We start from the raw sequence: 15,329 nt of genomic DNA, 5'->3' as shown, positions 1-15,329 counted from the left end.
GTTCACATAAATACTGTTATGTAACTCAGAAAGGCAGTCGGTCAGAGATTGAGAAAGAGCATTAGTGACCAGAATACATAATGTTGGAAGGATCATACGATCATTAACAAGAACCAAACAAAAATGGCAATGGAACAGAAATTGACACATCCTCCCCACCCATATATTCAAAGTTATGCGTAAAGAAAACAATCCGATTAAAAAAGAGTAGGGTGAGAGGATATCTATGGAAATATAGTTTAAACAAACTAATATCCAATAGATTAAGACCCCCTTGTGTTGTGCTTTGTAATCTAAATATCCAAAACATCTCTCTCTCTCTCTCTCTCTCTCTCTAATAAAAGATTGTGTCTATCGCCTCTACTTTTGAGTATCAAATCGTTCTCAATGTTCTAAAACTTAAATATATATATCCCCATGTTGTTTCTGGTACAAATACATGGATACACACAAGGACTTGTGGAATGGAACCATTTCTACACACAGTTACATTTTTTTCTTGTTGCACATCATCCATGAGCAACATAAGTACTTATACAGATGGTAGATACCGATTTTACAGATATGTTGTACCTTTAACACAAAGCACAGTGGGGGTAGAAGAATAGTGGACATGGTAATACCTACTAGTTTTAAATGCACATGGATATGATCAGTGCCGGGACAAGGTTTTCCAGCAACAGAGGCTGGGACTCAAAAGTGCCCCCCCCCCCCCCCTTCAATCCCCGACACCCCCTCTAGCCTCTGCTTTGGCCCAGCCCTGGTAAGCAAGGTTTGCCGTAAAAGTGCATTTTTGGATGTGTGGTTTCCTGCATTTTTAAAAACGCATGTGTAGATTGGCCCTAAGGGCTCATTCACAATACGTGCATGAACGTAATTTCCTGCATGCGTTTCTTACAGACTTACACAATGCGCTACAACACAACATCGGCAGCCTTGACATGTTTGAGCTCAACTGGAAAACACGCGTTGTGTGCTAGATGTTTCCTGCTGCATTACAGTGCAATGCTTGCAAAAGCTCATTGTACTGTGAAGCATCTCACACTATGTGCAGTGAGTCGTTGCTGAAAGCAATGCACATAGTGTGAATGAGCCCTCAGGGCTCTTTTCCACTTAGAAATGTGATCACATTCCCACTGTGATAGCATTTCTTCCTAATTTCCATGACCATAGTTGAGCTGCTATGCAAAGTATAAGAGCTTAATCACACACCGAAATCTCAGCAGCAGGAGGATGACTACATCTGGGAGAAAATCATGCTGCAAACGGATTTAATGGAAACGTTCATCATGGTTTCCATCAGTCCTAACTGAATGTAGCATTTTGCTATCAGCTAGAGATAGTAAGCAAATTGGTATTCCTTACACTGACAGACCTCCCCCCTCAAGTAAAATAAACACTGTGAACTTCAAAAGTAAATACATTCCGATGTCAGCAGCTGTTCCCGGACAAGCTGGGGAGAATGAGGGTTTTGGCCTTCTGCTCTGGGACTGTTTCTAGCTGCTGCATGGTCTCCTGGTGCAGACAGCTACTCTTGTGTGCTGAACACAGCTGGATCTTTTCAAAACTAGTGCGCCTTACCTGCAGCCGGCGGCTGCTTTCTCCTTCAAGTTGCTGGGCAGCAGCAGAGACTTCACTTCCGTGAGAGGAGGCGAGCCGGAAGTTGTGGGTGGAATGTAAGCCGCGGGCCAATCAGCTGTGAGACAGCCGTCCCTCAAAACGACCCAAACACCAGCTACATAGGGAGGGAGAGTGGGCGCCGCTCTGGGAATAAGGTGGCAATTTGCAGCGCGCAGACTGTGCGCCACCGCAAATACTTCAGAGACAGGAACGGGCCAGCGGGGAGAGTGGAGAGAATGCGCCCTCGAGGCACTGCGCTCAGAGGCTGGCGCCTCGCCAGACTCTGCCTCGGCCCGGCCCTGGATATGATCCCACTTGTGTGAGAGCAAATGTTCTTATTGCTACCTTTCCCTCCTGAATGAATTGGGTTAGGGCTGGTTCACACGACAATTGCTTTTCTATGGACCAGTGATTTAAAAAAGTACTATGTGCGATTTTTTTTAATTTTTTATATTATTTTTTTTTTTTTTTTTACTAACCTCACGCAAGTGAGAACACACACATTTTACTTTAAACGCACGCATGACCTTATTTATAGTCCAAGATAGTTAGATATGGTATTCCCAGATGTAACATACGGCTGTGATAATTGATCTGTGGTAATGTGATGTCACTATCCCTTAGTATTGTGTCCAAATTTGTCATAGGTTTTCTCCAAAGTAGCAAGCGGCTCTTAATCTCATGGCTGCAGTCACCATCTGCATATATCTTTGAACCCAGAAGTATTAAATCTGTTACAACTTCTTTTTCTCCATCTATTTGTAGATTGTTCATTAGAGCAGGTGATATGACTTTAGTTTTCGTGATGTTAAAGGATAACTAGGGAGGCTGCCATGTTTTTTTCTCCTTTTGTGCAATACCAGTTGCCTGGCTGTCCTGCTGCTCCTCTGTCTCTAATAATTTTAGCCATAGACCCTGAACAAGCATGCAGCAGATTGGGTGTTCCCGACATTAATGTCGGAACTGACAAGATTAGCTGCGTGCTAGTTTCTGGTGTTATTCAGACACTACTGCGTCCACATAGATCAGCAGGGCTGCCAGGCAACTGGTATTGCTTAAGGGGGAATAAATATGGCAGCCTCTATATACCTCTTGCTACAGTTATCCGTTAAGCAGTAGAACAGCTTTGGCACTTTTTTTGTTTCACATTCATGATTAGGCTCTTTAATTACCCCTCTTTCAACCATCAGAGTGTTATCATTGATATATATTAGATTGTTAATATTCCTGCCAGCTATTTTAATTCCAGCATGTGACTCATTGAAACTAGCTTTCCGCATTACATATTCAGCATATAAGTTAAATAAGGAGACGATGTGTAACCTTGTCACAATCCTTAGCCAATTCTGAACCAGTCAGTTATTGCCATACTCGGTTCTGACTGTTGCTTCTTGGTTTGCATATAGATTCCTCAAAAGGCAAATAAGTTGGCCTGGGATCCCCATTTCCATGAGAATCTGCTACAGCCTATAATGATCTACACAGTCAAGCTTTTGGATAGTCTATAAAGCAAAAGTAGACAATATTGTGCAACTCCCTTGCTTTCTCTGTTATCTATCGAATGTTAACAATATGGCCCCTTGTTCCTCTCCCTCTACTAATACCAGCTTGCACATCTGGCAGTTCTCACTCCATATGTTGCTGCAATCTGGCTTGTAGAATTTTCAGCATTGCCTCATTAGAATGCATAAGTAAAATTGTTGGATAATTTGCACACTCTTTGGCATTTCATTTTTTGAGGATTGGAATACAAACTGACTTTTTCCAATCCAGCGGCCACTTTTGTCTTTTACATATTCAATTGCAAATTGCTAACAGCATTCTCACAGCATCCTAATCAAGGATCCTGGAGCCTTGTTATTAGCAAGAGCTTCTAATGCCCATTTGACTTTACTCATCAGGATGCTTGGTTCTTGTTCAGCATACGTATTCCAAGTATAAGTACCATCTATCTACTTCTTGTATAGCTCGTCTATATATTCTTGCCATATATTCTTTACACCTTCTGCTTCTGTCAGATCATTTTCATGTCTTTCACCATTCCCATTTTTCCATAGAAAGTTACTTTGATATGGCCAATTTTCTTAGAAAGATCTCTGGTCTTTCAGGGCCCATTTCCACTAGCCGCCGCACGTGGCTGCGAGACACGCAGCAGCACTTCCTGGTCTGCGGGTACGCAGACTATTCCCAGATGCACGGCTATGGGAAATCGCTGCTGCCCGCACGGAAAAATGCAGGCAAATCGCTAAGGCAAGCGATTTGGACGGCGACTGCATTATCCCCATGGCAGAGTTTCCCTGTGGAGAAACGCTGCGGATTTGGCCCGATTTCCGCAGCAGTGGAAACGGGCCCTAAAAAAGTCTGTTTCTATTTCCTTCTCTGTTGGTTCAGATAAGCTCCCTTATCTCTGCATACTATTCTCTGGAACTCTGATTTCAGCTGGACAAATTTTTCATTGTCTCCAATAGCTTTTACTTTTCCTCTTTCCTCAGCAACTTTTAAAGCCACAGTTGACAACAATTCTGCCTTCTTAATCTTTCCTCATTTTGGGAAAGAAACACATTGGCCTCAATTCACTAAGCTTAACTCCTGTCTTTAATAACTCTTCTGAGCTGTTTTACAGTTATCACAATTATATCACCATGGTGATAACTGTAAAACAGCTCAGAAGAGTTATTAAAGACAGGAGTTAAGCTTAGTGAATTGAGGCCACTGTGTCCCAATAGTCACTTTGAGAGTTAAAGCCTCCACCTAGCTTATCACTGTACCCCCACCCCATACTCAGTGTAGGAGGGGGTCCTCAGCTTCAGGGACAAATTACTCTACCATCTGGCTGGATAGCCTTGCTCCTCAGAGCCACTGGTTGTCACCATTCCAGCTCCTCAATTTCCCTCTATCACATACTGAGGCCATGACCCCTGCTTATATGTATACTAGGGAGGCAAGCAGCTATCTGTAGTAGTTCCTGATACAGTCAGGTAATAGGGGGTTTAGAGGGGTTAGTAAAAATATATTCTTATGCTTTTAAGACAGCTGAAAAGGTTAAGGTAGTCACTTTAGCAACATCATACAAAAACAGATGAACTTCCCCCCCCCCCCCCCCTTTTTTTTTAGATGAAACTTGCATACCACTTGATCTCCGCTGGAATATGCAGCTACTGGATGTTGTAAAACATTCCTTCAGTCTTGACACAGGAATGGAACCGGATAAAGAACTGTTTAGCTTGCTAGACAATGTTACAAACAGGTAACACTCATGTATAACAATAGTTCTCTCTTTAAAATTGTCAAATGTTAATGCTGCAATGTGCAATAATGGGCATAGACCTATTTTGTTGCCTATCCAAACTTGTTTTCCTTAAATGTTTATGATTGGGATGAAAAAAATTATTTTCATGTTCTGCTACTTCAACAATCGACAGATAACATTTTAAACACTGATGTCCTCTTTGGTAACAGAGTAACAGTCATTATTCTAGGACTGTGTGTAAAACTGATGATTGATTTGGTGTATGCTATGCCTTTTATATGTATTGAAATAAAACTTGTCCCGCATGTTTTATGCCATGTGCCATATAATATAGTACAAACTCATTTTAGTAAACTCTGAATTAGTAAACCTCTGGATATAGTAAACTCAGTCCTCAGGTCCCAACAAATGCATCTGTTAAAACATACAATGTATCACCAATTCTGATAATGTAAACGTCTGATATAGTAAACCACTTTTCCTGGTCCCCTGGAGTTGACTATAAAGGGAGTCAACTGTATGTGCAATTATTTTCATGACCTTCACCTAACAAGAGTCAATATCATCTGCATCACATAACAAGTGTGGATATTATGTCCCCCACAGAACAAGAGTACCCATCATGCCCTTTGTATGGTAGCTGTAGATATCCTGTCCCTCACATAACAAATGTAGCCATTATGTCCCACAGATCAAGATCAGACGTCATGTCCCCGCATTGTGAGTGCAGATGTTATGTCACCCAAACAGCGAGTGTAATTAACATGTCCCCCATGAAAATGCTATACTTTCACGGAGGTAGAGCAGAATAGTACAATCAAATTGTAAAATTTTTCTTTCATTTTTTATACGCATGTGTAGCCAGACACCTTGGATGACCATGCAAAAATGGGAACAGCTTTTATTATGGGCTCGCTAACCTACATGCGCACTAAAGTAAAACTGTGTGAGAAGGATGCTTCATTTTGTAAAAAGGAAACTGCCTACTTCATCTCGTGAAATTTTTTTGGGGAAAAAATCTCTCCTCACTCGTATTTGTAATTTTTGTGCCGAAAACACAAAATTTGCCTGCTCATCCCTAATCGCCAATCCCTAATTACCATTTGCAGAATGAAGTAACTTAGGGATGTGTTTAATATCTTGATTTTGGATACACGTGGTACGATTTGCCATGTGATTTTCCGACCCGATCGTTTTTCTGCTCAATTCTGCTCTTGATTCTCTTATCTTCGCTCTTTTTCCATTTAATTCTATGAGAAATCAAGAGCAGAATCGATCGGGAGTAATATCAGACATGAGGGATTTTATCAATCGGATCCATCTATCGCACAGAAAATCGTACCGTGTTTACCTAGCATAACACCACCAGTCCACTCCATTTATCACTACAGATTGTAACTATTATTTTGGCACTGCAGTTCGATTTAAAAAAAAAAAAAAAAAAAAAAGCTTGTTTGGTTGCTTAAAATGAATCACATTGAGATAACATTTATGTGCTGCTTCATTCAGTTTAAACGTTTTGAATGATTTTTCATTGAGAGACTGCGTGTGGCCACATTACAGATTCAACTGAAAAAGGAATTTTATTAACTATCTTTCAAGAGTGCTTGCATTGTATGCATGAAAGAAACATGTAAATGACAAAACAGATTGCGTAATGTATGAAGCCTTCTCCTTTCGTATTGTGCCTCAACTTTAATAAAGTGGGTTGTTTTGGGCAGGTGGTGGTGGGGTGTTTATGATGGATGGGTCTAATGGATGTCCATTGGGCTGTTTGTATGTTGATACGCCTACAACTGTTTGAAAGGAGGTATTGTTTTGTATTATAATATGCAAATTCCAATAAAAAGAAAAAAGAGTGCGTACGTTACCCATGCTACATTCTAGGACTTTTATGGATGTCCTATGTTGTTGGGTTGTGGGATTAAACTAGAGAGTATGCAGACTCCAAGGCTGGGATACTCTTCTGGGATTCTTTTGCTGCAAAGTGCAATCCACTTAGCTGCAATGCTGACCAAATGAATTGTTTAAGAAAGTATACATTTAGATAGCTCTGCCTCTAATCATTGAGGAAGTTCTTGAATTGTAAATGTTCTGCCATTTTCTTCACAGGGCTGTAGTGCTTCTCAACAGGCAGCGGCAATCATATATTGAAAACCATCCAAGCAGAGAGCTAAAGGGATCAAGTGCATTGAAAATTGCAGTTGAATTTCATCAAGGTATTTCCATTCCTTCTAATTATTGTGCTTTTACTCAGTCGATTTTTTAAAAATAAGATTTAAAATAATTTTAGTTCATGAAATGATTGCTGGTTACTGTACTGTACAATGGAGTCACTACTAAGCACATCTACTAGGCTCAGTTTCCTAACCAGTGAGTCATACTGAAATAACAAACGCATGGAAGACATTTATGTTACATTTGCCGGTTTTGGTATAGTTATTATATTAGGTTTATATCTATGTGGCACTAAGTTGCTCATGAAAAGTGCCAGATCTCTACAACCTGATACAAGCTGATAACTTATAGGGTTGAAGCAGCTCAACCACTAAAACATTCATCAATAAATAAATGAAGCTGCTCAAAGCAACTTACAAAAGTGAATGTATCTATATTCGGATAAATCCCCAAATGCAGCAACCACCATATACATGCTAAGTCTCCCTACAAACCCCCAGGGGACAAAACCTGTAATGTACAATGGATAGACCCACACAAATTCCCCTTTAAATGAGAAGCATTACACATATAAAACCGTAGCTAGGATATGGAGCCCTCTGTATGTAATCCCATAGCCTACAAATTCAGTGGACTTGACCCACACTAATCCTAATCCATACACCTTTATGCAACTGTAATTGTCTCATAGGGGTAACAGCTCAATATGTTTTGTTAGTTTGATACTAACTATAGTCAGCTAGGCTGTGTTCACACATAATTTTGATTGGCCAATTTTACCACTTTCATGTAATATGATAGCTTATCTTCTCAATCTGTTCATAGTTTTCTGTTGGCTCTCATACTACACGGATGTGGTAAAATTGATCAGTGATTGGACAATCGTGTGTATGCACCCTTAATCTCACTGATCCAGGGTTTATTGTCCTCTGTGAATGCTTATAAGATGACCAACTCCTCTTTCTGCAAACAGTGGAGCAGTTTTAATATCTACTGTAGTTCTTTCTACGAGTACATATGTTCAGTGTCGGACTGGGAGGTGGAAAACCTGAGAAAATCCACCTGTTGGCTTAAGCAGCAGTATCCCTGTGTTATCACTCCAGTCCAATCTGCAGAAAGTCTTCACTGTGAGCAGCAACACCTGATTACTGATGCTTGGCCAGCAAGTGCATTTCCTCAACTTTTCCACCTCCCAATCCGACACTGCATATGTTCTGGCTGTGTGCCTTTTTGAGGCACACGGAGAAAAAATGCCTCTCCCTGTGCTATGTAATCTTGGGGAATGTAAAAAATATATTTCCCAACTGATTACCTAATTTTCTCCCTTCTGCACGTAATTCAGGGACCAGCTTGATTTTGCAGCCAGTGCCCATTTTTTTGTAAATATTTTTTTTTTCTTTATTTAAGCAAGGTGATCAGAAATGCACTGTTAGTGATTCTGGAGAACAAAAAACACTGCAAATAGTATTTTTTTATGTTGCTGCCATATTGTGTAACTTGTTTTTTCCTATCTATAGCAATTGTGGTCTGGAAACCCATACCTTTATCAAACTGTCACCCATCTCCAAATCAGTACAATAGAAACATATGGGTTAGGGTTACATTGATTGTAGTATATAATCATAATTATCAACTTTGCCTCCACCCTGGCGTTATATTTATTTTGCCAGGGTGGCTGCGCAGCGGGGTTTTAAATTTTTTTTTTTTTAATCATGTAGCTGGCCTAGTGCTAGCTACATGATTCCCCCCGCCCTGCTCCTTCCCTCCCACCCTTCCGATATTCGCTGGCTATCAAGCCCGTCCAGAAATCCCATCTGAACGGGATTTCCGTTAGGGCTTCCCCGTCGCCATGGCGACGATCATGATGACGTCGTGATGTCATCGGGAGTCCCGATCCACCCCTCAGCGCTGCCTGGCACTGATTGGCCAGGCTGCGCATGGAGGGCTCTTTCACGTCGGGTAGTGGCGCATCGGCAGCGATCGCTAGAAACGCTCAGCAAGCTGAGTCAATACCGCCAAGGAGGTTACAAAAACAGAGCAATTTTCACATTTCAGCGCTGCTTCAATTTATCTGGCAATATCTTTATCACTACTTACTCACACCTAAATGATCTATACATTGAGGTTTTTTTGCCACAAATTTGCATACACAATTTTCATTATGCTCCACTAACATGAAACTATTTGCATCTCATTGACCATCCCTAGTCTATGGCAAAAGTGGAAAAAAAGGGCTGGTTCACGTTGCAAGAGCTTTTTTTTTTTTTTTTTAAACCAGTAGTGGGTTTTAAAGCTCTTGCTAATGCAATGCTATGGATCATTTTTATAAAATCACATTGCTCAAGTGAGAACACACACACATAGCATTACATTAGCAAGAGCTTTTCAAATCACAACTGCTTAGAAAAAGTTATTCAGCGTGAATCAGTCCTAATACTTGAGAACTATGTGGAAGATCTCAAATCAGGGATTAAGGTGGTGTAGAGTGACATTTTGGACAGAGGTATTGGGAGTCCTTTCAAATTCCATGTTTACGGCACACCTTGCATTTTATTTTTGGGAGGGGGAGGGGCAATCCTCTTCTGCTGCCAGGCCACTTCTTGCGGTTTCTGGAGCATTGCTGTCTGACATGTACCCATGCTTACCCTCCAGAGGGTTCTTCAAGTGTTAGTTGTTACCATGCCCCCTTCCTGATGGCTATGGGCTGGTACAATGATGTGGTGCCCCATCAGTTAAACAGATGGGGACATTCATAACATTCCTGTGTGGGATCTCACTATCTTGAACCTTACTAGCAAAAAGGAGTCCGTTCTTTCTTTTGTTATTGTTTTTTCTTATAGACCAAGGGAGCCTTTCTTTAAGATTCCTTAAAGAAAACCTGACGTTAGAGAAGTATTGTGGCTGACTTATTTATTTCTGATTGAATAATGCAAATTGCCTGGCTATCCTGCTGATCCTCTGCCTCTGATACTTTTCGCTATTAACCTTGAACAAGCATGCAGATCAGGTTCCCTGACTGAAGTCTAGATTAGCCAAATGCTTGTTTCAGGTATGTGATTCAGACACTACTGTAGTCAAACGGATCAGCAGGACTGGCAGGCAAGTGGTGGTGTTTTTATAGGAAATAAATGTCAGCCTCCATGTGCCGCTCATTTTAGGTTCCCTTTAAGATAAGTGTTAAAGAGGACCTGTGGCGGCTCATAGCAGAACATAAATAATTATTCAGATGCCTATTTTAATGTGAATTATCCTAGTTTCAGCATCAGAAACACATCTTTGTGTATATTGCTGTATATTGGTATGTAACACTCCCCTTCCAGTGATGTTTAAGCTAGGCTATGATGTCCTGCAGCCTTCTGCCCTAGAGCACGCTGGGAAAGAAACTGACATTAATGGTCGCTACACAGATGGGAAGGAAAAACAAACCTCCCACAGTGATTCACCTTGCTAGTAGTACAGATGCCAGCATCTGATAAATGTAATAATGTAAACTAGGGTAAGGTAAGATTTTACAACGGCTAAACCCTGAATAAATAATTTATAAATAAAAATAGCACTTTAATTTATTAAGTTATATTGTGTTTAGTCCCTCTTACATTTTCATATGTTTTAAAGAGTATTCAGCTAACATGTTTTTATTGAAAACATCGTTATATTATGAGATTTTCTGACTTCTCCTTTTTCTGAGTATAGATCCAGCTGTCCGCTTAGCAGCTGACCTTCCTCATCCTGTTGTGGCCCATCTTGCGGCTTTCTTTGACTTATGGGATATGCTTGTGTTTGAGTACCTTGAGTCCAGCAACACTTCATTATCTAATGAAGCTAAAACTGAGGTGAGGCCCTTCTTCATTATAATCAAATGTTCCATGTTGAGGTACATAAAAGAGCTCATTCTTGACTTGCAGACAAAATCTTGGGCAAGAGGGTGAGCAAGATTTATACTTTATCTGTCTGATCTTCAACGGACTCTAAGCAGGTGATAAAAACAGAATTTACACTTACCTGGGGCTTCCTCCGGCCCACCATAGGTCGCAAGGTCCCTCGGCATCCTCCTGGATCCTTACCTGGTCCTGGCTCCGTTTACAGGTCAACTTCAGCCTGAAGTCGTCAGGTCAGCTTCCGTGTATAGCGCCATTATGCCGGCTATGCGTCATCACGCCGGCATGAGAGTCCATTGCATGCACGGTTCTCTGAGATTGAACTGCGCATGAGCAGGACTCTCACGCCGGCCAGCGCTATACACTGAAGTGGGAAGCAGATCTGACGACTTCAGGCATGAAGTTGGGGACCTTGCGGCCTACAGTGGGATGGAGGAAGCCCCAGTTAAAGAGACACTGAAGCGGAAAAAATATATCAAGAATTGGTTCTGTAGTAGGGGTAATTACTAGAACATTGGTAGAAAAAAAAATCTCATATTTTTATTTTCAGTTATACAGCTTTTTTTTTTTTTTTTTTTTTAATAACATTGCATCATTCTCTAATATTTGCAATTTAACATTACTCAGCATTCTAAATAATGTTACAGAACAGGCAGTGAACTTTTGACCTCTCCTGAACTGTTCTCTGCAAAAGAAAAACACAATACAGTTGAGATAACCTAATCAGAAGTCAGAGCTCTCTGCAGCTTTCAAAGTTGTAGAGCTCAATGGCTATTTGCATAGATAACAACTGGAGCTTCTTAACTCTTCCTGTACTGGAAACAAATAATGCTTTATTTCTTAGCTGTACTACACAACCAATTCATTATATCATAATTTTTTTTTCACTTCAGTGTCTCTTTAAGTGTCAATTTTGTTTTTATCATCAGGGTCCCTTTAAGGGTTAATTGCACTCTAGAGTGAACATAACAGACTTTTTCTTCTGATGCTGTGGATGCTCTGAGGATTTTCACACTTGTAGTTATTTATTCTCAGAGTAATTAATATGGACAAAGCTAGGCACCTAACCTGCAGTTAGACCGGAACGTGAAGAGCTGGACTTTTCTAATCCAAGAAGACCTCGTAATAAAAGGGTTACATAAATAGAAAGGATAAGAATGCAAAAAGGAGAATAAAATAGCTAATAGATGGAATCAAAATTAATCCTTGGGACACTGGGGAGAGCAACTTTAGTGTCCAACCTTTAGGCAAGGCATATCCTCTAATTTATAAGGCTCTCCCCATCACTGCAATAAAAAGTATTTATTTTGTATATAGACCTTGGAGTTTCTAGAGACCTCTTCAGTAGGAGCAGACAATGATCTTATTTTATTGTGATTACACCCTCCTTTCCTATTGAGTATATTTGCAGTTTTGCCACGCCTTCTATCAGTGATGATTTTTAATGTTTTATTTTGGTATCTTGTCTGCATGCTTTTACAGTCTTGAGCATGATTAGTTTCACTTTTCCTATAAAATGTAGTGTTTATCTAATGATATTTTGATTAATCTTTTTTTGTGTTAGTTAACAGGTTGATGTTTCTTTTAATGTTAAATGTTACTTGAGGAAATGTATTTGATGCGGGTGTTTCCATTTAGTTGATGTGTTGCATCCAATGGCGTGATCGCTTCAGGCTGTTAACTGAAACTGTTGGATTGGAGTCTGCTGATCTGGCCTTGCTGACCTTACATTGGCACTGGGTAACAAAGTACTGTTTAAAGCCAATCACTCAGCTCTTCATTGGACATGAGCGTCACAGGTTAGTATTGGTGCATCTGCAATAGTTACCCTTATACATGAATGAAAATTCTAGAAAGCATTACTTGTATAATTGTTTATAATCCATTCACTGTGAGACAATCTGAGGTGTTGCAATAAAAATCTCTCTATAAGGGCAAGTGTTATAAGGGTTGAAATTACTCAGTCGGCAAAAACATATTTGATGTACTGTATCTGAATACATTATAATGGTATCTTTTATTATATGATCTGTATGGTTATTCTATAATTAATATGAACGAATTGCCTTCTTTTTGAGCTTATGTATTCTTTGATCAAATGACTTTGTTTTTTGTTTTAGGCTATCTCAGGAAGTTCAGGCAGTCTCTGAGAGTGTACAGAAATATGTCTCTTCCACACAGATGCCTGCCAGTGTAAAACTGCTTCAGAAGGTTCTAGGCAGACCGCTACCTTTCAAGGTATGAGAAAAAAAAATCCTGTGGCTCTCAAATGACACACCGCAAATAAACAGTTACTGTTGTAAATTTCAAAGCCAATTTAAGATGATTATATTTTAAAACCGTATATTATGTAGCACAGGTAAATGCACGGACACTGACAGTGTAAATGAACCCTATGGTCTTGTGCACACAGGTATTATATTTATTTATTGTATTTATAAAGATATTACGCAGCGCTGGACATTCGTTTAGGTTACAGACAATATTTAGGGGTGACATACAGCAATATGACAATACAGGAATACAAGAAAGACCAGATCATGCAGCACAGTATGAGTACAATGTAATGCTTAGTCACTGGATGGGAGCATGGAGATTATGCAAGTTAGGTACACTCAGATGCATAGCATGGGTGCACAGTAATGGAGGTGCATGATCAGGTAGGACACAAAAGGAGGAGGACCCTGCCCAAAGGCTTACAATCTAGAGGTAGAGGTAAGGACACAAAAGGTAGGGCAACCAAGAAAATGGCCAGGAAAACCACTATAGAAATCTGTGGTACTGTTGGAATCAGGGTGGATATTTGGTGTTTTTTCTGGCACCTCTTCAGTTTTTGTGGTCAGGAAACGTTCGCTAGTATCTTTACTTTAAAGAACAAGCGACACCCATGCTAACCTAGAAATAAAAAACACATATATAAGTAGATAAATACTACTTCTACTTACATAACAGATGTATTGTGCTATCCACGTACTGATTCCTGTGAATTTTATAAAGGAAAAGCAGAAAATCCTATTCTAGGCAGTGGCCATCTTGCCAAGCTAATGCTGACATCATATCCTTCCCGACTCTTGATTTCCCCCCCTCCCAACTCTTGTTTTTCCCCCCTCCCGACTCTTGTTTTTCCCCCCTCCCGACTCTTGTTTTTCCCCCCTCCCGACTCTTGTTTTTCCCCCCTCCCGACTCTTGTTTTTCCCCCCTCCCGACTCTTGTTTTTCCCCCCTCCCGACTCTTGTTTTCCCCCCCTCCCCCCTCCCGACTCTTGTTTTTCCCCCCTCCCGACTCTTGTTTTTCCCCCCTCCCGACTCTTGTTTTTCCCCCCCTCCCGACTCTTGTTTTCCCCCCCTCCCGACTCTTGTTTTCCCCCCCTCCCGACTCTTGTTTTCCCCCCCTCCCGACTCTTGTTTTCTCCCCCTCCCGACTCTTGTTTTCCCCCCCTCCCGACTCTTGTTTCCCCCCCCTCCCGACCACTCTTGTTTTCCCCCCTCCCGACCACTCTTGTTTTCCCCCCTCCCGACCACTCTTGTTTTCCCCCCTCCCGACTCTTGTTCCCCCCCCCCCCCGACTCTTGTTTTCCCCCCCTGCCGACTCTTGTTTTCCCCCCCTCCCGACCACTCTTGTTTTCCCCCCTCCCGACTCTTGTTCCCCCCCCCCCCCCCGACTCTTGTTTTCCCCCCCCTGCCGACTCTTGTTTTCCCCCCCTCCCGACCACTCTTGTTTTCCCCCCCTCCCGACCACTCTTGTTTTCCCCCCTCCCGACTCTTGTTCCCCCCCCCCCCGACTCTTGTTTTCCCCCCCCCTGCCGACTCTTGTTTTCCCCCCCCTGCCGACTCTTGTTTTCCCCCCTCCCGACTCTTGTTCCCCCCCCCCCCGACTCTTGTTTCCCCCCCCTGCCGACTCTTGTTCCCCCCCCCCCCTGCCGACTCTTGTTCCCCCCCCCCCTGCCGACTCTTGTTCCCCCCCCCCTGCCGGCTCTTGTTTACCCCCCTCCCGACTCTTGTTCCCCCCCCCCTGACTCTTGTTCCCCCCCCCTGACTCTTGTTTCCCCCCCCTGCCGACTCTTGTTTTCCCCCCCTCCCGACTCTTGTTTCCCCCCCCCCCTGCCGACTCTTGTTTTCTCCCCCTCCCGACTCTTGTTTTCCCCCCCTCCCGACTCTTGTTTTCCCCCCCCTCCCGACTCTTGTTTTCCCCCCCTCCCGACTCTTGTTTTCCCCCCCCTCCCGACTCTTGTTTTCCCCCCTCCCGACTCTCGGTCCCCCCCCCCCCGACTCTCGGTTCCCCCCCCCCCCCATCCCGACTCTCGGTTCCCCCCCCCTCCCGACTCTCGGTTTCCCTCCTCCCGACTCTCGGTTTCCCTCCTCCCTTCTCTCGGTTTCCCTCCTCCCGACTCTCGGTTTCCCTCC

At 42.1% G+C, this 15,329-nt stretch overlaps 1 protein-coding gene across 1 annotated transcript in view; it reads left to right on the top strand.

The window, feature by feature from the left end:
• MDN1 (midasin AAA ATPase 1) overlaps window positions 1-15,329 on the top strand; it is a 317,199-nt gene that overhangs the window by 201,799 nt on the left and 100,071 nt on the right. Inside the window, exons 51-55 of the mRNA XM_068231147.1 lie at window positions 4,735-4,867; window positions 6,983-7,089; window positions 10,742-10,881; window positions 12,565-12,725; window positions 13,047-13,164. Of these exons, the coding sequence (XP_068087248.1) occupies window positions 4,735-4,867; window positions 6,983-7,089; window positions 10,742-10,881; window positions 12,565-12,725; window positions 13,047-13,164 (659 nt within the window). The remainder of the gene's footprint in view (window positions 1-4,734; window positions 4,868-6,982; window positions 7,090-10,741; window positions 10,882-12,564; window positions 12,726-13,046; window positions 13,165-15,329) is intronic.

This window comes from Hyperolius riggenbachi, chromosome 4 (genome assembly GCF_040937935.1).
Source record: "Hyperolius riggenbachi isolate aHypRig1 chromosome 4, aHypRig1.pri, whole genome shotgun sequence".
NCBI classification, from domain to species: Eukaryota; Metazoa; Chordata; class Amphibia; order Anura; family Hyperoliidae; genus Hyperolius; species Hyperolius riggenbachi.
Note: the sequence above shows the minus strand (reverse complement) of the source record. Positions and strands in the feature narration are given on the sequence as shown.